This window comes from Microcaecilia unicolor, chromosome 7 (genome assembly GCF_901765095.1).
Source record: "Microcaecilia unicolor chromosome 7, aMicUni1.1, whole genome shotgun sequence".
NCBI lineage: Eukaryota > Metazoa > Chordata > Amphibia > Gymnophiona > Siphonopidae > Microcaecilia > Microcaecilia unicolor.
In genome coordinates, this window is record NC_044037.1 from 110,779,211 (window position 1) to 110,805,666 (window position 26,456).

The window sequence follows — 26,456 nt, forward strand, 5'->3', positions numbered from 1 at the left end:
CCTACAAGCTGCAGATAGCCATCTTCAGGGAGACAGAACTGAAATATTAGCAGAAAGCTGTGTTGAAATCACCCATTGAGACTAAGCTGGCTTGAAGGGAACCATAGAGATGGGGACCAAAGCAGAGAAGGAACCCCTGAAGTGGTCTGATACGACTCAGGCCCATGGGGGAATGTCCAAAAAAGAAAACCTTGTGCCCATAACTTGAACCTATTCCCATATCCTGGATTTGGTAGAGAAAGTAAAACCTGACTTGGGTTGGCACCTGTTGCTGAGGAGCAAAAGAAAGAAAGGACTTCCCAAGCCTATATGGAACAGCACTCCCCGATAAGCCCAGATTTGTAAGGGAAACAACTGACTCTTGGTGACACTGATTACCAATCCTAAGGACTGAAGACGAGTAGGTATCTTGGATGAAGTTTGCAGAGTCTCTTGAGAGAGAGAGAGTGAGAGAGAGAGCCGCAAATCAGCCAGTCACGAGGTATGGCTGAACCTGCAATCCATCCTCACGTAGGAAAGCTGCCACCATGACCTTGCAAAAATGTCCGGCAATATGGAAAGGCTGAATGACATGGATAAATCACTACGATCCCTCTGCAGCAAGGAGCACTGGGAATATGAAAGTAAGTTTCCTTGAGGTCCAGGGAGGCTAGAAACTCTCCCCACTAGACAGAACTATTACACACTGCAAGGTTCCCATTGTGAAAAGCTGGACCGTAAACACCCTAGACTCTTATGATGTCCAAACTCAGCTGGAAGGAAGCTCTCTGGATAGAACTACAAAGCAAAGGGAACAACTTCCCATTCCCCAATTGCAACTGGGGACAGACTCGACTGTGCCTAAAGGAAGAAACGTTGGCAAGGTGGCAAGAACTGCCTGACAGCGTTTGAGCTTGCACGTAGACTCCAAGAAAAATCTGTAGTGAAGTCCAGGTTGTAACTGTGCAATAGAAAACCTAAGACACATCTGAGCTGAGGTAATCTTGGTCCACTCCTCCTGAACCCAGTACAGGAGTCCTGCCTGAGGAGTGAACTAAGACTCCATCATTGGAAGATGCAGCAGGCATAGGTTGACCTGGAGTTGAAGCAGAGCTCATTCTATCAGCAGCCAGGTGGCTTGTCGTAGTGGAAGTGGAAACCCCGAAAGTGGTTTTCCTGGCCCCACAAAACCTACGACAAAACCAAACAGATTAAAAATCATCCTTAAACTCGTCCCCTGGCAATCTCCGAGACTTGGAAGTCCCTCAGGTCTTTACCAAACTGCCCTAGATCTTCTCCAGTCCCAAGATTACTTCCAAAAGGCAGGTTGCCAAATGTGACTTGGAAGCCACATCAGCGGTCTGATGCCTAAGCCAGCGCCAATTTCTTACAGATAGAGACGAGAATTGGCTGGTGTGACTGTGCACTATAACTGCTGCGCATTGGAGCTAACAAGTGCGGCTGAGAACCAGAGCCAGATGGTGTAGCAGAATATGGCTGTTGCACCATTGTGCACTACAGACAGCAAGCTGCAGTGGGTCGTGAAGCAGCACCCCTAGAGCTCTGTGCTTACTCTCAGCTGATTGCAACAACTATTAAGCTACCTCTACACTGAAGTAGCTCCTGGACCACTCCCCATGAAATTTAGGTACCCCATACCATGAAAAGATGCCAAAAATACCATAGAAGCAATTAGAGGTACCGGGTATGCTGCAGATAACAGGGTAGCTGAGGTTAGTATGCAAAGGTGTGGCCAGTATCAGTGTGCAAAGAGAGAGAGAAGGGCAATCTTTAGTACTGTAGAGTTCTGATAACTGTTCCAGTCATATAAGAACTAATTGGCTAGGCAAGCAATAAGAGACTGAAATAAAATATGCCCCGCTGGAAATCTAGCTGAGCCCACAGTTTCTAATAGGATGGATAAAACCAGCCTTGAACCTGCAACCTTCAGGCTGAAAGGCCAGTCACCCTCCTGAATAAAACTAGTTTGATGTAAACAGTACACACACAGCAAATGCCACCAGGGCAGCACAGAGGGTGCAGGATTACCATGGAAACAGAGAGAAACCTGAGAGGCCTGCACTAGCCTCAAAATGTAACATTTCTCACAGAAACATGGAGTCAACAGCCCTAAGCCTAACTAAACAAACTGTACTGCCATGCTCTGAGAAAGGGGAAGAGGGAAAGAGTGAAAAACCTAGAGTAGGATCCCTAATCCTGACCCCTTTCTCCCTTCCATTAATGATGTACACACACCCTGAACCTCCTCAAGGAGGGTCCAGAAATATTCTCATTGTAAATCACCTAGTGAAACACAGGCATCTCTACCAGAAGACTTTCAGTACATTCCAAGCTGCAGCTTAAGGCTCTCGCTGCCACAGAACAGCTGCAGGGGACTAATGGGTCTCCGACCTCGCCCCTGGAAAGCTGTGGGAGACCCGAGGACTCCCACAGGAGTCTGCAAACCTCCCCAGGCCTCCTTTCTTAGAAATCTTTAAATAACCAATATGAAGAAACCGGGAGTGATCCACACCAGTTCCCGTCACATTTCTGAAAAGCCTACATATAAAACTGCCTTAATAGCAAGCAGATCAGGCCCCAGGGGAGCGCTGGGGCTTCAGCATTGCCATGTGGAATGGCAAGAAAAATGGAGCCATCAAGCGCGCACGCACACCCAAGAAAACAAGTGCCCTGCGCCCACCAAAATGATCTGGGAAGAAAGGAGCACACTGCTCCACAGAGTTGGGCTGTACAGTGGAACTCCAGCACGGGAAACTGCAGCAGCCCAGTGGCTCCCACACTGGGAGCGGCTTTTGCGCTGCCCACTGGTGCAGATAGGATAATCACTACTCACCCTTTCGGGAATCGCTGTCACATGCCAAGTCGGTCCTCACACCATTAAGCCGGTAATGCAAACCAGCATGAGCTTGCCATGCTGGCCAAATCTCAGACAGATTTTTTTTTTTTTTTTTAACAGTGCTCAAACGGCATTTATTTTTTTTTAAGGCGGGAGAGGACGCCGGAGCAAAAGAAACCTCAGACTCCTTTTAAAGTCAGGAGAACGAGAACCACAAAACCCAGTCAGGCAGAGAAGAGGGGTTGAAGAGGGAGAAAGGGAGGGCCCTAGCACCACCAGTTGTGCACCCAAGTCCCAGGACCGGGACACCTCAGACCCCAGAACAGGGGCGTAGCCACGGGTGGGCCTGGACGGGCCCAGGCCCACCCATTTTCCCTCCAGGCCCGCCCATCCGCATCCTTCGCGCGCTGTCTCTATCTCTTTTGTCCCATGGAGACAGCGCTTCCTTCCTGCCCTGTCTTCTCCCCAAGCTCCGCTGCATCGGTCCCTCCCTGCAAGTGGAATCCTCCTTCGCCGGTCGCGCTGCCATGCACTTGCATACGCAGCTTCGCTCCTCCCCCTGCCGCATTCATCCGGCCCTAAACAGGAAGTGCATCACAGAGGGCCAGATAGACGCGGCAGGGGGAGGAGCGTAGCTGCGTGTGCAATTGCATGGCAGCGCAGCGCGACCGGCGAAGGAGGATTCCACTTGCAGGGAGGGACCAATGCAGTGGAGCTTGGGGAGAAGACAGGGCAGGAAGGAAGCGCTGCCTCCGTGGGACAAAAGGGATAGAGACAGCGCGTGAAGGATGCGGATGGGCGGACCTGGAGGAAAAATGGCTGAGCTGCTGGGACATGGGAGGGAGAGGAGGAAGGGGCTGGAGGGAAGGGAGAGAGCCGCTGGGACATGGGAGGATAGGGAGAGAAAGAGGGGAGATGGATGGAAGGATGCAGAGAGAAAGGGGAGAGACTGGAAGGATGTGGAGAGAGAGAGAGGGGGGAGACTGAACAGAAAAGGGTAGAGAGATAGAGACACTAGATGGAAGGATCAGGAGAGAGGGTAGATGGGTGGAAGGATGAGGAGAGAAAGAGGGAAGACACTGGATAGAAGACAGGGAGAAAAAGGAGACGCTGGATGCAAAAGAAAGAGGGGAGCTGCTGGATGGAAAGAGGAAGAGGAGGGAAAGACTGGAGAATAAGAGGAAGGGGCATATGGAGAACAAGGGTGAGGAAAAGATGAAAAGCCATAGGTGGTGAATGGACAGGAAACCCTGGCAAGAGAAAGACGAAGGAAAGCAGAATCTAGAGACTGGGAGCAACACAATGAGAAAAAGTAAATGGCCATACAACAAAGGTAAAGAAAATTATTTTATTTTAATTTAGGATAAAGTAATATGGTACCTGTGTTAATAAAGTTTCAGAGACCAATACTTCCTTCCTTAGGTCAGGAGAAGATACCATAACAGCGTTATGCTGACCTGAGGCAGGAGGTTTTCGCCTCTGAAAGCTCATTGAAAAGGGTGTTAGGCTTTTAAATAAATTTTCTGAAACCTGATGCACTGAAAAGCAGCACTTTACCCCTATGACAAATGCATCTGATTAGTGTGACTAAATTTTGCTGGGGAAGAGGGATAGAGAGAAAATTTTGTGCCCACCCACTTTAGGTTCAGGCCCATCCAAAATTGGCAGTCTGGCTACGCCACTGCCCCAGAAGCTCAACTAGACCCAGAGGACCAGACCAGGAACCAATCAATCCAGAGCTGCACAGATATGACCATCCACCTGCTAGATAGAGAGAATACTGAAGTTAAGGGGACTGCACATGACCACATATAGTAAACCTCTGAAGTTCTCTCTATCTCCACCTGCTGGTAGAGGGACATAACCCACAATTCTCTGGATTGATCTGTGGGACACTATGGAACCTTTAATTTACCAAGGGCAATCCTACTAACAATGTGTCTATATTTAGGCAATTAGAGGGCACCAACTTTTCTTTATAGAATACTAGTGTAGCAGGTAAAATACATGCTTATTCAGGCACCAGCACTTAACACACGCCAGCTCTATGGCTCATACATCTAAATTGCTGAAACATGTAAATTATAGTATTTTAATCTTTTACGTGCTTAACTATGAGCCCTGCATATGCTCCACCCCAATGCTGCCCACGTGTATGCCCACCTTCCAACTACACACTCTGGGGTCATTTTACTAAGGTGAGCTAATGGATTTAGCACGTGCTAACTGATAAGACTGGGTATCTTATCAGTTAGCACACGCTAAGGGCCTCTTTTATCAAGCTGTGCTAGAGATTCCCACGCTGCAATGCTAACGAAGCCCATTCAAAGTGAATGGGCTTTGTCGGCATTACCACACTGGGGACCGCTAGCGCGGTTTGATAAAAGAGGCCCATTTAGTGAGTGCTAATTGTTAGCACACCTTAGTAAAAGGACATTTATGCATTTAAACACCTGTTCACAGAATAACACGTAGCCAGCATTTTGTCATTTATGTGCTTATTTGGTGTGTAAATGTTAGCACCTTTCTTTACTGAATTGATCCCATATGAATCTAAATGGCAGAGCAAGATGGATGGCAACAAAACCAGATCGACCTGTGCCACTGCAGCAGGCAATTAAAAATGGGCAGAGTGGGTAAGCCAAAATGGTCCTTTTCTGCCCCACAAGTTCTATGCTTCTATTTTCAGCCACCCCTTTTGAAAGCCAAACTCTTTTTATTTTCCTTACTTTGATTTCATCATGCCGATTGCTTTGTATACCAATGACTCAATCTAACGAATATTTTCTGTGGTGTGATGCACAAAGCAGTCCCATGCCAATATTCTTAATATCCACAATGGTTTACTACTCTGTTAAATAAAGAAAGGAATTAAAAATATCCACAGGAGCATTTTAAATCCATATGAGTTAGTAGAATATCCAAACAGCAGAGATATAAACCACAGAAAGGAGACACTGACTGGGACCACTGGAATATTTTATTCTCTTACCATAAGCATTACAGACATGCTCCGGGGCCAGGAAATCCTGGGGCATATCTTTAACTGCTAGCAGGATGCCCAACAGGCAGAGATGTAAAACTCAAAGGGTCAAGGACACAGATACAAGGACCATTACACTATTTTATTTCATAACTGATAGCAGCATGTCCAACTGGCAGATAAATAACCCAGGAACTGAACACTAAGCAGGAAACTCCAGAGTTTATTTACTCTCTAAGTGCTAATGAGACTTTCACCAGAGACAAGGAACCTAATTCTGCAAAGTAACTGTGTACCTGAATAATACAAAAAGGCATTTTTCTGTTGTTAAATAAGTCACATGAATAGATAAAAATGAGAAAATACTGATCATCATCATTGCTTTTCTTTTTCAATTTTAAAAGGAGATCAGCTTTTCGCTTTCAGCTGTAATCTTGTACCCAGGTGTAAGACAAAAGCAGTGGCTCTCTGCAATCAAAATAACAATGTCATGTTTTGTATAGCTTATAAAGTCTTAAATCCTGATATTTTAAAAATCCTCTATCTAGCCGTGTCTCTCTCTAAAAAAAACCCTCCTAGAAGAGCAGCACTTTTCCCAGTGTCCCAGAATATCAGTGACACCATGTGGTCCAATCCAGCAGCAGCACATCTGTGATATCCAGGGGACACCTTGCCTACATGGGTTGCTCCCCAGAAAGTGCTCAGAAAATGTGATGGTACATTTTAAAATACTCAATATCTCTGGCAATCAACATAAGTACTGTATGTAAGAATTCTCTCTTTAGCTGTTATCCAACTGTATGGCTGCCCTGTGACTCCCAGCTTACAGTTGCTCAGATGAGGTTACTGCTTAAAAATTAATGTTAATTTGTGCTACACACTCAGTAACTGCAGAGAGATAATGGAACACAAAAAACTTAGGATTTGTGGGTTTTTTTTCTTTATTCTCTTGTTATTTGAGTAATAATGAGCTGAAAAACGGAGGGTGCACTTTTTTTTCATTTTACATTCTCAGTACCCACAGAGTGGTAGCAGAATACATACAGTCTATATTGGGGCACACTGTCACATAGCAACCTTGATCACCAGATGTAATTTCATATGTCGTCATCCAGCTTTGGGACAGAGGAGCCACAGGAAGAAGCAACATTTCCTTGAAAAGAAATACCAATACATGATGAGAATTTTTAAATGTCCATTTCATTGGGATTAAATCCCTTTAGGGAGATCTCAGGATACAGGTGTCAAACCTTCCTGAACCTCACCACTCTCGGTCACTTTCTCCATCAGTTCCGATTGTGCTAGGAAGGATACCAGCGGGTCATAGGATTCCTGCTCTTTGCTACGCCCATGCGTCTTCTCATGCTTACGTAAATCTGAAGAGCTGATAAAGGTCTTCCCACACTCTGGACAGGCATGGGGCCGCACCCCGGAGTGAATTTTTTCATGTTTACGCAGCCCTGCTCGGTCAGCAAATGCCTTGCCACATTCCTCACAGGGGAAGGACTTTGCCACTGGGTGTGTCCTCTCGTGTTTGCGTAGCTCATGGAAAGAGGAGAGCATCACACCACAGTGCCTGCAGGTGGGCACTGTCCCTGTTCCAGCCACAACCACTGTGTTTTCTGTATGTGCCCGCTCATGCCGTCTCAGTGATGGTAAATCAGCAAAGGCAAGATCACAATGGTTGCAGCCATGGATCTGAGGAGGATGAACAATGTGTGTGCGCTCATGCTTGCGTAGGCTGGATGACACCATAAAGGCTTTGCTGCATGCTGAACACTTGAAGGGCCGCTCACCTGTGTGCACACGTCTGTGCTTGGTCAAGCTGGAACGTTCAGCAAACGCCTTTCCACACTCCTGACACTGGAAGGGCCGCACACCAGAGTGAACAAGTTGATGCCGCTTCAGATCCCAAGAGGCTACAAAAGTCTTATCACACTCTAGGCACTTGTGAGGTCGCTCCCCAGTGTGGGTTCGCTGGTGCATGGCCAGGTCAGCTGGCTGCCGAAAGGGCTTCTCACACTTATCACATTTGTAAGGCTTCACTCCTAGATGAGCTCGTTGGTGCCGGCGAAAACTGGAGGGGTCTGAGAACATCTTGCCACACTGTGGACAGAGGAAGGGCTTCTCTCCAGAGTGGGTGCGCTGATGGCTCTGGTAGGAGGAGAGCTGGGTGAAGGCTTTGCCACAATCCTGGCACTTGTACGGTTTCTCAGCAGCATGGATACGTTGATGGCAGGCTAGCGAGGAAGAACGAGAGAAAGCCTTGCCACAATCTGAACAAAGGAAGGGTTTTTCCCCAGTGTGAGCCCGCTCGTGGTTCCTCAGGTCCTTCAATTCACTGTAGGTCTTACCACAGGTGCTGCACTCATAGGGTCGGAGTCCAGCATGGCCTCGCCGGTGCTTGCGGTACACTGAAGGATCTGCAAAGCTGCGCCCACATTCTGTACAGGTATATGGCCTCTCCCCGGTGTGTGCTCGCTGGTGGATTCGTAGCTTTGATGGTGTAGAGTAACGTTTGCTACACTGGCTACAACCAAAAGGGAGTTCTCCTGTGTGGCCCGTTGTATGGACCCGCAAACAGATGGCCTGCATGAAAGCTTTACCACACTCCTGGCACACAAAGGGTTTCTCTCCTGTGTGGCTTCGCCCATGATTGCGCAGCTCTGAGGCGGACTTGTAAGACTTTTCACAGTGTGGGCACTGGAAAGGACGTGCAGCTTGTTGCCGTTGTGGCAGAGGCCAGGGTTCCCCGCTGCCAGCATGTGAAATGGTGTGGCGCAGAGCTCGCGGCTCATTGGGGAAGGTCTTGCGGCACGTGAGGCACTGGTAGCGGCGGCCCACCTTGGTATAGCCTGGAGTTGGAGGTTCAACATCACAAAATAGTTCTGCCTTCTCCTGCTCAGTATTATTGTTGTGGGAGGATTCCATCTTGAGGTAAATTCTCCTGCAAAATGCAAACCAGGAAATGTGAAAGATAAAATACAGTATTCCTCCTAAACATTCATAATGAATTTTAGAGATTTAAACTTTGTGAAAATACTAAATAATCGTGCATGTTAGGTAACATATGTGGAGGATGAAAATATAGTAGTAAAGTAGAGAAATGTCAACTGTATAATGAAAACAATGATACATAAGTGATTGTTGTGGTGCTTACAGCAGGACTCTTTCCTCGCTGTGGCTCAGCTCTCTGTAAGCTTAAGCCATGTGGTACCAGAAGTTCAGTTTGGTCTTGTGGTTCCAAGTCTCACAAGACTTGAAACCGTAAGACCAACCCAAACTTCCAGCATCACACAGCTCAAGCTTGCAGAGAGCCATGTCACAGTGGAGAAGCATGAATCCTACTGTTTCTTCTGCAGCTAGAACCAGGTGAGGGGAAAGACTGGGTTGAGTACATATGAGAAAGAGACTGGGTGAAGGCTTGGGAGAGGACAATGCACTGTTGTATTTTGCCACTGATGAAACATGCGGCAAAATATGACAGTACATGTTTTGGCCCTCCGAATGTTACAAAATATAAAATGTGGCCCCCGGAAAAAAAAGGTTGGACAAGCCTAGTATAGAGTTTTTGAGAAACAAGGGAAGCCAGGGATATGTTACCCAACATGCACGATTATTTAGTATATCTACGTAACATTTTTTTAATTATACAGCTGATGTTCCTTTACTATATGGGTTATGCTCTTTTTACAATCACATTTACACAACACACACTCCTAATACTACTTATTTCTATAGCACTACTAGATGTACGCAGCTACATATTTAGTACATATAAATATTGTCGTCTATCATTGTTCATATTTTCCTTCTTTTAGACTTACATGTTTTTAAACCTTTATATTTATATGGATTGTCTATCTGATCATTCAAGCCGTACTGTTCTATATGTAACTGTATCCAATGCTAAATTTGAGTACCTACTGTATACTGCCGTTTTACCATTCTATTATATATATTATGTCTATGCACTTTCGTTTTGGTTACCCAATTGACGTTTTTATAGTTTACATTCATATCAATGACTTTGTGACCATTATGCTATATAACCATGGTTCACTATATCTACATGATGTCTGCACCTCATATTCATACAACCATACCTTGGACTTCACATTTCATATCCACATATGCTTTCTTTTTCACCTCCCATCGATATGTCTACATCATGTACATATTTTCCCTTGTCACCACACACACCCCACATTGATTTCTACACTCTCTCTTTTTTCTACTTTCCCATTTTTATTCCAATCCTACACCTCTTTCTTTCTCTCTCTTAGAAACGCTTTGTTGGCCTGTTTAATTTCACTTGTATAAGTCTTACCTATTCTCCATGTCTAGTTGCTTCACAATCCTCAGTGCTGTATTCTACCATGCTCACTCCGATGCATGCGCCATCTTTTGGCACCTCTGTGTCCTTTTAAACCCCTGCACATGCAGTACCCAGTTTTCTTCAATGACTAGCTAGCGGCGTCAAGCAGCCACATTTTCCACTGTGCACCAAGGGTCTTTTTCAAGGTATGGTTGCTCTTACTTTTACTCACTACTGATATCTTTACTACTTTTATGCCATTGCTCACCTATAGTCGTTTTCAAGGCATGGATGCTACTGCTTTCCGTTTTTTCGTCTTTTCTTTTCAGTCCTGCTGAATACCATTATAGTCAGTGTGCTCTCTCTTTTTCTTTCTCTCTCATGAAAACTGTTCATTTACATACATATTTCTTTCAGACCAGATCGTCATCCTCTAGAGACTCTATCCCAAATAGTTCTTTCTACTAACTCTTGGAAATAAAGTACCAAGGTTAGTATTCACATACCTTGTGGATGATTCAAAGCTGATTTATGTATTGTCTCCCTTCTCTCTCTAAACATGCCACATATATAGACTGCTGCGTTCTCCTTTAGATATTTTTATTGTTGTGCTCTGGATATCCTTTGATTATTATCTGTACTTTAGTGATTGTACTTTAATTTTTCTCATTGTATGTATATATTATATATAAATATAATACCTGTTTTAATTATAGCACATTTATTAAAATGTTTTTATGGTTCCTTTCATTTAGAATGCACTACCTAAATTCTTAAAATCAACTCAGAACCATCTAAATATCAGGAAATTACTGAAGACCACCTTGTTCAAGAAGGCCTACTTTCCTGACTCAACCTAATTTACCTCTTCTTTTATTACAGCAAAATCCACAGACCCTATCTTTCTTACTCACTATTATTATCTTTGTTGTCTATATGCTACGTAAACGTTTACTATTTCATTATTACATTGTTTATTGTATTTTAATGCACTGTAGTTTTCCCTACAGTCTTGTGTAAGCCACATTGAGCCTACTACAAGTGGGGAAATGTGGGTTATAAATGTGTTAAACAAATAGATATACTCCTGAAGAAGGCACTACTTGTGCAGAGTCTTCCCTCAATAAAAACTTGTACTTCTAACATTGGACGTTTTCGGTCTGTTTCTTGAAGAGCCTGGTTCTGTTCCCACTCCTCCTCGGCTTCTGAGATTATTTGTGGGACATAGTTGTTCTTTTCCACCTCAGTGGTTTTGCTGCTAAACAACTTTGTCTGCCACAATACTGAAACTGCATTCTTGTTCTAAGGACTGACTAGTCCTTAAATCAATATTATTTTCTGTCAACAAGCAAGGCTGGCCAAGGGTATCTGACACCATAGGTGAACCTTCATCATGGTGCCCCCCCTTATGTCCAGAATTTCCCTTTCCTTACACTTCTATAGTCCAGCACCTCATCTCTCTCCTCCCCTTCCTCCAACTTTGTGCAGCATATCCCCTTCTCCAGCTCCCCTAGTTTAACGAACCTCCCTGCCACCCAAGATGTCAAGAGCTTCCCTTCTCTACCCTCTCCAAAGCGGCACTGAGTCAGCCGTCAGCTTGTTTAAATAAGCTTCATCGTGGTCAGTGCGGGGCCTTGAGCATCTGCATATAAAGATCTACTTGATCCCACTCCCTCCCCAAAAAACAAAACGGATCACGTGACGCCATGCCGGACAGCAGTCGCAGGTGAAAGCTCCTCCGGCTCCCATTTCGTTCCCCCCAGGAATCAGACTAACATCGGACCCCCCAGTGGTTCCCTTTTTTAATTGGAGTGGAGGTGGATTATTTTGACAATCGGTCTGGGGCGGATGGCAGCAAAAACAACACAAAAAGAGAAGCTCAGGAATAAGCCGGCGGAAAGCAAGATGGCGGCCTCACGGAGCCATGCAGGCCCCTCAGTATCCTCAGCTTGGGTTGCGGAAATAACGGCAAATATGACTACGGTGCTGGACGATCTGCTGGAGAGGCGTCTTGACCCCCACAGATACTAAGCTGGAATGGCTCCAAAACCAAATGGAAGATCTGGCTTGTGAGTGTGTGGCTTTTCAAACCAGAACAAGTGAGGTGGAAGATAAGAGTTACGGAGGTGGAGGGGGTGCAATAGACATTTAAAAAGCAGCTTGAGGCCCTGGAAGCAAAGATGGAGGACTTGGAAACTAGATTGAGGAATAACCTCTGTTTGATTGGGCTGCCTGAAAATCTTGGAGATAAGGAGATGGGTGGTTTTTTGGAGCAGTGGCTCACCAAAGAGATCAATTTCCCCAGATGGTATGGGTCCTCTGCAGGTGGAACGGGCACATTGGGTGGGCTCGCGTCATCCTAACCCCACTAAACCAAGGGTGGTTATCTTGAGAGTGTTGAATTTCGCTCATAAGCACTGTATTCTGCAGGCCTCACGATCAGGCAAAGCCTTGACATTTGAAAACAACGTATTTTGTGTTTCCAAGATTACTCGGCAGGTGTGGCGGCAAGGCAACGTGCCTTTACACTGCTTTGCTCCAAGCTTGTCTCATTGAAGATACGCTTTGCATTGCTATACCCGGCCATGTTGAAGATCACCCACAAGGGGTCAGTTCAATCGTTTGTATCTGTGGAGGAGGCAAGGGTGTATGTGGCACAACTGGAGGAGGAAAACGCAGCGGAGAGTAGAAGAGCAGCAACACCCTAGTGTAGGAGTTTGGAGCTTACAGTTTTACCTGTCAGGAGTACAGGAGAGCATGGGCCCGGTTGGTCAGTATATATGCCTCAGCGAAGTGAACTAGATCCTGTACAGAGCAAGCAACCACAGCAGTTGGAAGAGGCATTTGTATACCTTGGATTATTTTGAAGGAAATAATGAAATGGAGAAAGAGAATAGTTGAAGCTTATTGGATTGAGTGAGTACTGGGACATCAGGATTCTTGGGGCTGCGAGAACTGAGGCTGCAGCTGCCTAGAGACAGGAGTCAGACCATTCTGAATAAACCCTGCTTGTCCTGAAAAAACAACATTTTTTTTGTTTTTTTGTGTTGCTGGTGATCTGCTTGTGATAATGGGGAATCCGATTGAGAAACAGTCCTTGTTTGGAGTAGGGGGGAGCTGTCGGGGTGGCATTAAGACGTGATACTTCCCAAGAGGGGAACTTTCAATAAGGGGTTCTGAGGAGGGAGGGAGGGGGATGAACTGGGGAGGGGGGAGCTTTTTGGTTTTTAAGCTTGGTAATGGTATGGAAATAGATCCGTATGAGGAAGAATGGGAAGTAAATTGGGGGAGGAAGCTACAGAGTGGTGGGAGTGATGGCCTAGGGCTATTGAATGTTCTGGGGGCAGCGCTGGGACGCCAACCTGGGACTTTGTATCTGAGATTTGCTATTAATTGTATCATCATCTTGCATTGTTTATGGTGAAACTGGTAACCTGGAATGTAGGGGGAATTAACTCACCAATAAAAAGGTCCAAAATATTGCAACACCTACAGAGACATAAAATTGATATTGCACTACTGCAGGAAACGTATCTTAGTCAGGTAGAGCGTACCAAATTAAAATCATGTGTGGCTGCTGCAGCTCAGGGAAAGAAAGGTGGAGTAGTTCTAATTAGGAGAAGGGTGGCAATAGTGGTACGACCCATATCAATAGATCCAGGGGGAAGTTATGAATTGGTAGAGATGGACATCCATTGCCAAAAGACAATGTTTTGCAATATCTACGTCCCCAATCAGTATGATAAGAAATTTTATCAAACTGTGATTGGTCTCCTTCTCCGATACCCCCGTGCCTACTTGGTGGTGGTGGTGGGGATTTTAATGCAGTTTGGGATCCTCTCCTTGATAGATCGAATGTGGGGCGGCAGGACACGTGTCTTAAAGGCAGGAGCTTGCACAGTTTGGGCCAACTGCTGGATCTGGTGGACACCTGGCGTGTGTTATATCCCACAGATAAGGATTACACACATCTCTCCCGTGCACACTCTACTCAGACAAGGATTGATTACATTTTAGTCTCACAAGCAATGTTTGGTGCAGTCCTCAAAGCAGAGATAGGGCCTTATACAATCTCAGATCATGCGTGGGTGTGTCTGGACTGGGACTTGGGTCATAAGAGCACTAGACACAGCCCCTGGAGGTTCCCACTGGAGCTGTAGAGGGACCAGACTTTTAGGGAGAGGATTGTAAGATGCTGGCACGATTATGAGTCCCAGAATAGGGCACATATTATACTGGGAAGCGCGAAAGAAGTGTTACGAGGGGAAATTATAAGTTACTTGCACTTTATTAAAGTAGCTAGAGAGATTTTGAGACTGGGCTCCCAAGTGAGCAAGGCCCGTAGACTCTTTGGTCAGACACATACTGAAGCCCACAAACGACATCTACTGGAATTGCAGGTGGCTTTAAATGAGCTAATTCACCAGCGTACCCTTAAATCTCAAACATATCACCAATATAGGTTGTATAAGTTTGGCAACAAAAGCAGGTCAACTGATGGTTCGGCTAGCATGTCCCAGAGGAGACGCTGGTAGAGTCCTCACAGACGGGGAGCTGTTGTTCAGTCGGATGAGGCAATATGTAATATCTTTTACAAGTTTTACAAGCAGTTATATGATGAACCCCCCTCAGCAGGGACTCCTGGGTTCACTTTACTTGAACAATCTTAATCTACCTACTCTTGATCAGGCAGATTTGGAATTCTTAAATGGTCCTATAAGGGATGATGAGGTTGCCTTGGTAATATCGCGGGGTCCCTTACTTAAGGCTCTGGGACCAGATATAGTAGCACCAATAGCCAGATATTTAAATACTACAGTGGATATGGAGGAACTGCAGCCCACTTTGTCCTTGGCACAGATTGTAATTTTCCCCAAACCGGGCAAGGACTCCATGAGACTGGAGTACTAGCGCTCTATCTCCTTGTTGAATGTGGAGACCAAATTATTGGCAAAGATTATGGCTAACCGCATGGCCAGGTTCTTACCGAATCTTTTGCATGAAGCGCAGGTAGGGTTTGTGGAAGGCAAATTGGTAGCAAAAACCCTAAGGAGAATCCTGGCCTCGCTGGACGTTAGGAGGCAGAGTGGGGTACAGTCATTGCTTATAAGCTTTGAAGCTGAGAAAGCTTTTGACATGGTCCGTTGGGACTTTTTGTACGATTCTTTGGGGTCATATGGTTTCTCGGGGTGGTTTGTGTCAGCTATCCGAGCCCTTTATCACTCTCCACGTGCCAAGGTACTGGTCAATGGGGAGGAGTCGCCGGCCTTTCCCATCTTCCGGGGTACGAGGCAGGGGTGCCCACTGTCGCCCCTATTTGTGCTTTCATTAGACCCCCTTGTTCGGGATATTGTAGGGAATCCTTGTATAAAAGGCGTACATATAGGCCAGCTCAGTTTTAAAATCGCGGCATTTGCTGACGACCGGTTGGTGCTTCTTATGGATCCATATGACTCCTTTTTAGCACTCATGGAAACGTTACGGGAATATGGGGATTACGCGGGTTTGCGTTTAAAGTTGGCTAAGTCGAAGGCGTTGGCGTCTTTCCCAGAGGTGAAGCAGCTGTGGGGTCCAGACTTTCCTTTGAGTTGGGCGGATCGCTCTTTTAAATATTTGGGCATCAAGTTGGCTATGGTCTTGGGGTCTTTGTATGCTCTTAATATCACAACTCTTTTGAGAGATTCGAGGAGGCAATTGGAGATGTGTGTGTGTGTGTGGGGGGGGGGGGGGGGGGCCCTCCCGATATCGTTAAGGGGAAAGGTGAATCTTTTGGAAATGGTCTTATTTCCTAGATGGCTCTATGCGCTGCAGACACTCCCCCTCCGACTTTTGCAGAAAGATTTGAAAAGTATTTATAGGGTCTGGGGCAGGTTCTGTTGGGCAGGCAAGAAGTCCAAGATCCAGTTGTCTTTTATGTTGGGGGGTTGGGCTCAGGGAGGGCTCAGTCTCCCCGATCTGTACTTGTATAAATCAAGCGTGCTTATTATTATTTGTTGCATTTGTATCCCACATTATCCCACCTTTTTTGCAGGCTCAATGTGGCTTACAATACATCATGAATAGTTGCGTCACTTGGGAGACTGATTTTACCAATCCCAGTTGTTTACCCCGACTGCTTTAGAAAGGGAATATTTCGCCCCTTATGATTTTTTTCTCACTGTTGCATCACCTACCCAGTCAACTCCCACACCGTTTTAAACGTTGTGTATTACTCCGCCCATTATGGAAGGTATGGGGGTTGCTGGTGAAGAGATTAGGGGGGAGATCGTTAGTGTCTGAGCAACTAGCTATTAGGGGCAACACTACCTTTGAACCGGGCATAGATAACCCTACATTCCTCACTTTGGAGAGACAGAGAGTTACTAGGTTAGAACACTTGTTGGGAAGGGAGGGGGACTTAATAGAATATGGAGAGTTGCAGTCCAAGATTGGGGGCTTCACCGGTCGTTAATTAAAAGGGAACCCCCCCCCCCCCCCCAAATTATTCAGTCCTCAAGGATAGGTAGCAAAAAGGAGTCTTGGTCCTCTTTGGCAGGATGGGACGTGGTGGCTACATTGCGGAGTATTTCGAGCCTAACAATAGACGAGAGACTACGGGAATGCGGATACAGGGTGGTTATGCGAGCCTATATGACTAAGCAACAGTTGGCTCACATGGGGCCCTCACGGGATACTGCTTGCGCCAAATGTGGCCATAACCTCATTCTATCATGCACTCTGGGCTTGCCCCGGTATACAGTCCTTTTGGGAGCATATCAGGAGATTTATGATTAAAATATCAGGAACGGATATACCTGGGACCGGATCATTTTGTGATAGATATGCCCTTGGCCTTCCACTTTTTGTCAAGGGGGGGGGCTCACCTCCTGTGCCGCAAATTGAGCCTGGTGGCCCGGAAAACCATACTGCAATACTGGACAGAGTCAGAGCCACCAGCTTTCTGGTGCTGGAGGAATCAGGTGCATATACTGGCATTGTGAGAGGCGAAGGGGTCCCCAAAGCGTATATTACGCTTCATGCAAACATGGAGTCCCTATTTGCAAGAGTTGAGTCCTCGGGGGCAAAGCCTGCTTTTCAATACTATTTAATACTACTAAAAAAAGGCCCATTTCTGACACAAATGAAACAGGCACTAGCAAGGTTTTCCTCGGCTCCCCTGCAGCCACCCTCCTCTCCCCCTGCGCCCACTGCAGCCACCCATGTCCAGCGAACCTCCTCTCTCCCCTGTCCCCCCCTCCTGCCACCCATGTCCAGTGACCCTCCTCTCTCCCCTGCCCCCCCCCTCCAGCCACCCAGGTCCAGCGACCCTCCTCTGGACATGGATCAGCTGTGAGGCATGTCTCCCCCCCCCCCCCCCCCCCAGGTTCTGAAGTTGACATCATAATGGCTATGGTGATGTCAGCCTGATCTATGGAGCCTAGCAGACCAACTCGGAATGAGCCACGGTCCCAGGCAAGTCAGAACGTTGGAGGTGAGAATTATTATATAGGATTGTGCTATACAGGGATCTGTTGAAGTTATTAAACCACTAGTAAAAAAGGCCCGTTTCTGACACAAATGAAATGGGCGCTAGCAAGGTTTTCCTCATTTAGCAGTTGCCTGTGAGGTGCGATGCCCCCCCTCCCGGCACCATCGCACCCACGGCGATGCATCCGGCTGCAGCCATCCGACCCACCGTGCCCATCGTACCCACCTTCGCGTTGGTTTGGCGGCAGGGGACCCGGAACCCCGCCACCACAAGTCCTGTGTGCTGACTACGGCATCATCTTCAGCGTTCCTAGCCTGTGGAGGCAGGGCTGCTGTGCGTCTGACGTCCTGCACGTGCAGGACGTCAGACGCACAGCAGCCCTGCCTCCACAGGTTAGGAACGCTGAAGATGACGCCATAGTGAGCAGACAGGGCTTGTGGTGGCGGGGTTTCGGGTCCCCCGCCGGCAAAGCAACGCGAAGGTGGGTGTCTCAGGAGGGGGTTGTTGCGGGGGGGGGGGGGGGTGCTGGAGGTCCTTGTGTTCAGCTGCAGCTTTAAGGGGGGCTTTGGATATTTCAGATCTAGAACCTCAGGTTTCTTCTGTCAATTTCAAGCAGTACTAGAAAACCTTCTAAGGCTTTCCCTGTGCATGAAGCTATTCAAGAACTGATTTCGGCTCAATGGTCTGACCCCAAAGGGACTTTTAAAGTTGCCAAAGCCATGTCGCGTCTTTATCCTGTGGATTCGGATCAAGCGGACAAGTATAGTCTCCCTTCTGTGGATGCTTTGGTAACAGCTGTTACCAAAAAGACTACTCTCCCTGTGCAAGGTGGTGTGGCGCTCAAAGATATGCAGGATCGTCGTCTTGAGGCTTCTCTGAAACGTCCGTTTGAAGTTTCAGCCTTAGCTCTGAAGGCGTCTATTTGTAGTTCGTATTCTGCTAGAACGTGTCTTAGTTGGCTTCATCAGGCACAGGAACAGGATGATGGGCTCCGTTTTGCATCGGTTTCTGCCTTTTTGGAATCAGGCTTAGCTTACTTAGCTGATTCCTTCTATGATCTAGTTCGTTCTTCGGCTAAACTTATGGCCCTCTCGGTTTCTTCTCGTCGTCTGTTGTGGTTGCGTCACTGGGCGGCAGATTTGGCCTCCAAGCAGAGGCTCACGTGGCTTCCTTTCAGAGGCAAGCTTCTCTTTGGAGAAGATTTAGAAAGGATTGTCAAGGATTTAGGTGACTCTAGAGGTCAACGCCTTCCAGAAGATAGGATTCGGCAGATGCAGAGGGCTGCTACGACTTCCTTTTCCCGTCCCGGTTTCAGACAAGCGAGGAGATATCGCCCGGGTCTATGCTCTACTTTCAGCGCAATCGTTTTCAGCAGCGGACTTCCTTTCAGAATGATAAGCGTTCCGCAGCCTCCGGCTCTCGTCCTGGAGCTTCAGGACGTCCTTCGCAATGATAGGGCGCAGGTCCACTCTTCTGTTCCCAAAATAGGTGGTCGGCTGACCTCTTTTTACGAAGAGTGGGCCAACATTACTTCAGACCAATGGGTGTTGGACATTATCAGAGAAAGTTACAAGCTAAAGTTTTCTTCGCCTGTAGGCGACGCCTTTTTGGAATCCCATTGTGGCTCTGCTGCCAAGAGAGTGGCGGTCAAGACTACTGTGCGGTCCCTCGTGAGTCTCGGGGCTGTGGTGCCTGTTCCGCCTGCTGAAATTCGAACAGGCTGCTATTCATTTCGTGGTGCCTCGAAAAGGAGGTTCCTTTTGGCCCATTCTCGACCTCCGCAAGATAAATCAATTCCTGACAGTGCAGCATTTTCGCATGGAAACTTTGCGGTCCGTAGTGGTGGCTATTCAGCCAGGAGAGTTCCTAACCGCTTTAGAGCTCAAGGAGGCTTATCTGCATATTCCCATTTGGCAGCCTCATCAGCGTTTCCTGCGTTTTGCCGTTCTTGGGCGTCATTTTCAATTTTGGGCGCTCTCTTTTGGTCTCGCTACAGCTCCGCGGACGTTCTCAAAGGTCATGGTAATGGTGGCAGCGTCCTGCGGAAGGAAGGAATCGGAGTTCATCCTTATCACGACGACTGGTTGATTTGGGCGGACTCGGCTCTGGAGAGCCGGCGGGTGACCGACCGAGTCATCGGTCTGTTACAGTCGTTGGGCTGGGTGGTCAACTTTCACAAGAGTCATCTGGTTCCGTCTCAGCAATTAGATTACCTGGGTGTAAAATTCGATACTGCGAGAGGACGAGTTTTCCTTCCAGAGGAGAGGGTACTCAAGCTGTAGGCTCAGATTTCCCATCTCCGTCGGGTGCCCAGTCCTCGGGCTTGGGACTATGTGCAGGTCCTAGGTTCCATGGCAGCGACCTTGGAAGTGGTTCCTTGGGCCAGAGCTCACATGAGGCCTCTTCAGTCATCCCTTCTAAGCAGATGGTCTGCGGTCTCTCAGAATTATCAACGCAGACTTCCTTGGATCGCCACGGTGAAGCGCAGTCTGTTGTGGTGGCTTCACGGTCCACACTTGCGGGGAGGAATTTCTCTTGCGATTCTACAGTGGCTAGTTCTTGTAACAGACACCAGTCTTTCAGGTTGGGGAGCTCTTTGTCCACAACGGTATGCTCAAGGAACTTGGTCGGCGACCGAAGCGAGTTGGCCGATCGTCTCGAGCTCAGAGCGGTGTTCAATGCTCTAGTTCAGTTTCAGTCGCTGTTGGAGGGGAAACAGGTACGTGTTTTCTCAGACAATACGACGGCAGTGGCTTATATCAATCGTCAGGGCGCCACTTGTTCAGTTCTGGCAACGGAAGCAAGTCGTCTCCTTCGGTGGGCGGAACTTCATCTGGAGTCTCTTTTCGGCAGCTTTCATTGCGGGGATCAACAATGTCCAAGCGGACTCTCTCAGTCGCAACACTTTAGACCCGGCCGAGTGGGAGTTGTCAGAAGAGGTGTTTCAATTGATCTGTCAGAAGTGGGGGAAGGCCGACAATGGATCTCATGGCGAGCCAGAGCAATGCCAAGGTATCCATGTTCTTCAGCAGAAGAAAGGAGCTAAAGTCGGAGGCCTGGATGCTCCTCTTCAGCTGTGGCCGATAAACGGTCTTCTTTATGTGTTCCCTCCCTGGCCCTTGAGAGCGAGTTCTCTCAGGATTGCTCAGCATCCGGGTCGAGTCATTCTGGTGGCCCTGGTATGCGGATCTAGTGCGTCTTCTTGTGGAGTCGCCCTTTCGGCTGCCAGTCCGGGTTCATCAGGGTCCAATAAATATGGAAGATCCCTCCCACTTTGGTCTTACACCCTGGCTATTGAGAGGTCGCATTTGAGGAAGAAAGGCTATTCAGATGTAGTTATAGCCACTCTTTTGCAGGTTCGTAAGCGATCTATTTCGATGGCGTGCGTTTGTGTCTTGGTGTGATGCCCGTGCGTGGTCTCCTTTTCAGGCTTCTGTGGCTCAAGCTGTTGGCCTTTCTGCAGGACGGTTTACAAAAGGGTTTGGCCTATAATTCTCTTCGGGTTCAGGTGGCAGCCCTAGCGTGTTTTCGGGGAATAGTGTCATCCCCGCATCCTGACAGTCAGGTGTTTGCGGGGGGCACTTCATCTTCATCCTCCTTTACGACAGCCTTGTCCGTCGTGGAGTCTTAATCTGGTTCTTAAAGCTCTGCAGACTTCTCCTTTTGAGCCTTTACTTGAGGCTACAGAAAAAGATCTCACCCTCAAGACAGTGTTTTTGGTGGCTATTGCTTCAGCACGTAAAATCTCTGAGATTCAAGCCCTTTCTTGTCGGGATCCCTTTTTGCAATTTTCGGAAGCGGGGGTCACGTTGCGTACAGTTCCTTCTTTTCTATCGAAGTTTATTTCAGCTTTTCACTGTCTTGATCTTATCCTCTCCTCAAACTGCTCACTCTCCAGTTTCTGTGCCTCAATTCTTCCCCTCTCTGACCATCATCTGATAACTTTCACACTTAAACACCCTCCTCCCCAGTCCCGTCCAATCTTAACCAATACATTTAGGAATCTTCAGGCTACTGACCCTTCTACTCTGTCCTCCAATGTTTCAAATCTCTTCTTTACCACTATGTTATCCAAGTCTGTCATTGAGGCTGTCTCTTCCTATAATACTATTCTCTCCTCTGCTCTGGATACTCTCGCGCCTCTCATTCCCCGTTCTGTAAAACGTACCAAACCCCAACCTTGGCTGACCTCTAGAATCCGCTACCTACGTTCCTGTGCCCGCTCTGCCGAACGCCTTTGGCTGAGATCCCGTGCCCATGCTGACTTCATACATTTTAAATTCTTGACCTCCTTCCAGTCTGCTCTTTTACTTGCCAAACAGGACTATTACATCCAGTTGACATTCTCTTGGCTCAAACCCTCGTCGTCTCTTTGCCACACTGAACTCTCTCCTCAAAGTGCCTTCACCTCCAACCCCCCCCTTCACTTTCCCCCCAGACTCTGGCTGAGTTCTTTCATGATAAGGTTCACAAGATTAAACGAATTCTCAACCAGATCACCTCCACCTCTCCTTCCCTTAGTCCATTCTCTCAACCCTCCCTGCCTCCTTTTCTGAAATCACTGAAGAGAAAACTACATATCTTCTTTCCTCCTCGAAACTAACTACGTTCCTGATCCTATTCCCACCCATCTACTTAACACTAGGTCTCATTTTCAAAGCACTTAGCCTTACAAAGTTCCATAGAAACCTATGGAACTTTGGAAGGCTAAGTGCTTTGAAAATATGCCTCACTATCTCTTCTACTGTCATCCCGTTTATCTGTCATATCCTCAATCTTTCATTGTCCACTGCGACTGTTCCTGATGCCTTCAACATGCCGTAGTCACACCACTCCTTAAAAAACCTTCATCGGACCCTACCTGTCCTTCCAACTATCGCCCTATCTCCCTCCTCCCTTTCCTATCCAAGATACTTGAACGTGTGCCGTTTGCTGCCGTTGCCTTGACTTTCTTTCATCTCAAGCTATTCTTGATCCACTTCAATCTAGCTTTCGCTCCCTTCATTCAACTGAAACAGCGCTTGCTAAAGTCTCCAATGATCTGTTCCTAGCCAAATGCAAAGGTATTCTATCCTCATCCTTCTCGATCTATCTGCTGCTTTTGACACTGTTGGATCACAGCCTACTCCTTGATACGCTGTCCTTACTTGGATTTCAGGGCTCTGTTCTTTCCTGGTTTTCTTCTTCTCTCTCCCAGCGTACCTTTAGCGTATACTCTAGTGGATCCTCTTCTACTTCTAGCCCACTGTCAGTTGGTGTACCTCAGGGATCTGTCCTGGGACCTCTTCTCTTCTCCATCTATACTTCTTCCCTTGGTACTCTGATCTCAGCCCATGGTTATCAGTATCATCTTTACGCTGATAACTCCCAGATCTACCTCTCCACACCAGAAATCTCAGCTGAAATCCAGGCCAAAGTATCAGCCTGCCTGTCTGACATTGCTGCCTGGATGTCTCAGTGCCATCTGAAACTAAACATGACCAAGACTGAGCTTATCTTTCCCCCTAAACCAACTTCTCCTCCGCCCCCATTCTCTATTTCTGTGGATAACACTCTCAATCCTTCCTGTCTCATCAGCTCGTAACCTTGGGGTCATCTTCGACTCCTCCCTCTCCTTCTCTGCACATATTCAACAGACTGCTAAAACCTGTCGTTTCTTTCTCTATAATATCAGCAAAATTCGCCCTTTCCTTTCTGAGCACACTACCAGAACCCTCATCCACGCTCTTATCACCTCTCGCTTAGACTATTGCAACTTGCTTCTCACAGGTCTCCAACTTAGCCATCTCTCTCCTCTTCAATCTGTTCAAAATTCTGCTGCACGACTGATATTCGTTATGCTCATATTAGCTCTCTCCTCAAGTCACTTCACTGGCTTCCTATCCGTTTCTGCATATAGTTCAAACTCCTCTTATTGACTTATAAGTGCATTCACTCTGCAGCTCCTCAGTACCTCTTCACTCATCTCTCCCTACATTCCTCCCCGGGAACTCCGTTCACTGGGTAAATCTCTGTTACCTGCACCCTTCTTCTCCACTGCTTACTCCAGACTCCGTTCCTTTTATCTTGCTGCACCATATGCCTGGAATAGACTTCCTGAGCCAGTACGTCAAGCTCCATCTCTGACCATCTTCAAATCTAAGCTAAAAGCCCACCTTTTTGATGCTGCTTTTAACTCCTAACCCTTGTTCACTTGCTCAGAACCCTTATTTTATCATCCTCACTTTAACATTCCCTTATATCTTGTCTGTCCTAATTAGATTGTAAGCTCTGTCGAGCAGTGACTGTCTCTTCATGTTCAAGTGTACAGCGCTGCGTACGTCTAGTAGCGCTATAGAAATGATAAGTAGTATTTAATCAGCCGCTGTTTCTTCCTTCTTTTTGGAAAGAGGATTTTCCTGAGACTTTTCGCAGTTTTCATCTTTTGGATGTGCGTTGTGTCCTCTTCCGCTATTTGGCGATGTTGAATGACTTCTGTCAGACAGATCACTTATTCATGCTTTTTTTCAGGATCTTGTCATGGTCAGGCTGCTTCCAAACCAACTATTGCAAGGTGGATTAAAGAGACTATTTCTTCGGCGTATTTATTGGCTGGTCAAGTCACGCCGGATCCCTTGTGTGCTCATTCCACTAGGGCGAAGTCTACTTCGTGGGCAGAGTCTTCAGTTTTGGCCTTGCAAGAGATTTGTCGGGCGGCTACTTGGGCTTCTGTACACTCTTTTTCCAAGCATTATAGAGTGGACGTGGCAGCCAGATCTGATGCTTCTTTTGGTGCGGCGGTTTGGGCTAGAGGGGCGACGGTGTCCCTGTTTAGAGACTGCTTTGGTACATCCCACCAGTTGATGGATTCATCTGCTGCCTGCGCTAAGGAAGGTAAAATTATGTTCTTACCTCATAATTTTCTTTCCTTTAGTTGCAGCAGATTAATCCAGCATCCCTCCCTAGCTTGCCATCACCTTTTGGGTTATATTCAGTCTGTCAGTTTTGTTCTTCTGGCTGTTTTGTTTCTTGCAGTTTTATACATGAATATCAAGGATTCGACAGAGTTGCTTTTACAATTTATAACACTATTGTTCTGTTGAAGTTTTCCTTCTGGTGAGGAAGGTTTTGTTTGTTCGTATGGAGCTATTTTGGCTTTGTGATGAGACATATACTAACGTACAGAGGGGCTGGTTGTCCAATACCACTCACTGAAGTCAGTGATCTCTACCTGCTGGTAGATGGATACAACCCACCAGTTGATGGATTCATCTGCTGCAGCTAAAGGAAAGAAAATTATCAGGTAAGACCATAATTTTACCTTTAGCTTCCTTTGGGGGGGGGGGGGGGGGGGAGGGTTAGGGGGTAAGATGGGAAAGGGTAGCGGGTTAGGGGTCTGTGGATTAAATGGTAGGGTGAGGTTTTCTTTCATTATAAAAATATCTTGCCAATCTGTCTATATTGTTGGCTAAGTTGGATTGGAGCTAAAGAGTTTGGTTGTTATTTATGATTTGCAACTATTCATCAATAAAAAATTGTTGAAAACTAAAAAAAACAAAACAAGATTGGAGTGGGTGGGACCCAGCAGGCCTTGAACATGGGCAGATGCTGAAGACCCCATGCAGGCTGCAATGGGTCTTCTTTAGTCAATCTGATGAATGCTTCAGCGCCACAGTAGGTGGCAACGTAGTCCATCTGGTGGTTGGGTCAGCCCTGCAAATGGGCGACATCATCCAATGCCGCCACGATGGATCTGCTCTCCCAAAAACTCAAAACTTTACAAGGCTCTTCCCATGCATAGCAGTCTCCTCAATGCCTCAATTTTGTGTTTTCTTTTGCCAAAGCACAGGTCTCCCTAGCAATTGTTTTTTGTTCTTGTTTCGTTTTCATCACACTGTCTTATAATCTATTACAGTAATCAAAATTAAAGATGTTGCCAAAGTCAGGATCTCCTCAGTGCCCAAAATCCAGAACTTTGACATGCATAATAAATACCTCTTCTGTATTGGTCCTTATGACTAATATTTATTTTATTTGGATTTTGCTCACACCTTTTTTCAGTAGTAGCTCAAGGTGAGTTACATTCAGGTACACTAGGTATTTCTCTGTCCTTGGAGAGCTCACAATCTAATTTTGTACCTGAGGTAACGTTAAGTGACTTACCCAGGATCACAAGGAGCAGCAGTGGGATTTGAACTGGCCATCTCTGGATGTCAAGCCTGGTATTCTGACCAATAGGCTACTGCTCCACTAAACAGTGTGCTCAAATGTCACTAAGAGAATGACGAGACCATCTAAATTGACTCAGAAAGAAGTTGCTCTTAGCGAAGTTTGTTTGATTCTTGACATATCTTTCTGGGATATATCTACGGTGGTTTACATTTTACATACAGGTACTGTATTTTTGCTGTCCCTAGTGGACTCAGAATTTATATTCTGTATCTGGAGCAATGAAGGATTAAATGATTTGCTCATTGTCCAAGGAGCTATAGTGGGAACTGAACCCAGTTCACAAACACACACACAAAAAAAAACCTCACATCCAGATCATTCATCCTGCCCTACCTCTAGAAAGCAGATTTCATTTTTCTTATTGGCTTGGCAAAAAAAAAAAAAAAAGTAGTCACTATGGATAGGTGGGTCCTTTTCATTATTCAGGATGACTATCACTTCAGGTTCACCAGCCGACCCCATATTGGCCTGTACCAGGGACCAAACCTCCTTCCTGCCACCTATGTTACACAAGGAGGTCCGCCTACATATTCAAGCCAGTGCCTATCACACTTTGAGATAAGAAACAAGGGTTCTACTCAAGATACTTTCTCATCTTCTCATCCCCCCCCCCCCCCCCCCCCCAAAAAAAAATAAAAAA

The 26,456-nt window shown here is 46.7% G+C and overlaps 1 protein-coding gene across 1 annotated transcript in view; it reads right to left on the reverse strand.

Moving 5' to 3' along the window:
- Positions 1-5,802: 5,802 nt before the first annotated feature.
- ZNF668 (zinc finger protein 668) overlaps positions 5,803-26,456 on the reverse strand; it is a 28,548-nt gene continuing 7,894 nt past the window's right edge. The window contains exon 2 of the mRNA XM_030208789.1: positions 5,803-8,766. Coding sequence (XP_030064649.1) covers positions 7,050-8,750 — 1,701 coding nt within the window. The 5' untranslated portion in view covers positions 8,751-8,766 and the 3' untranslated portion in view covers positions 5,803-7,049. The remainder of the gene's footprint in view (positions 8,767-26,456) is intronic.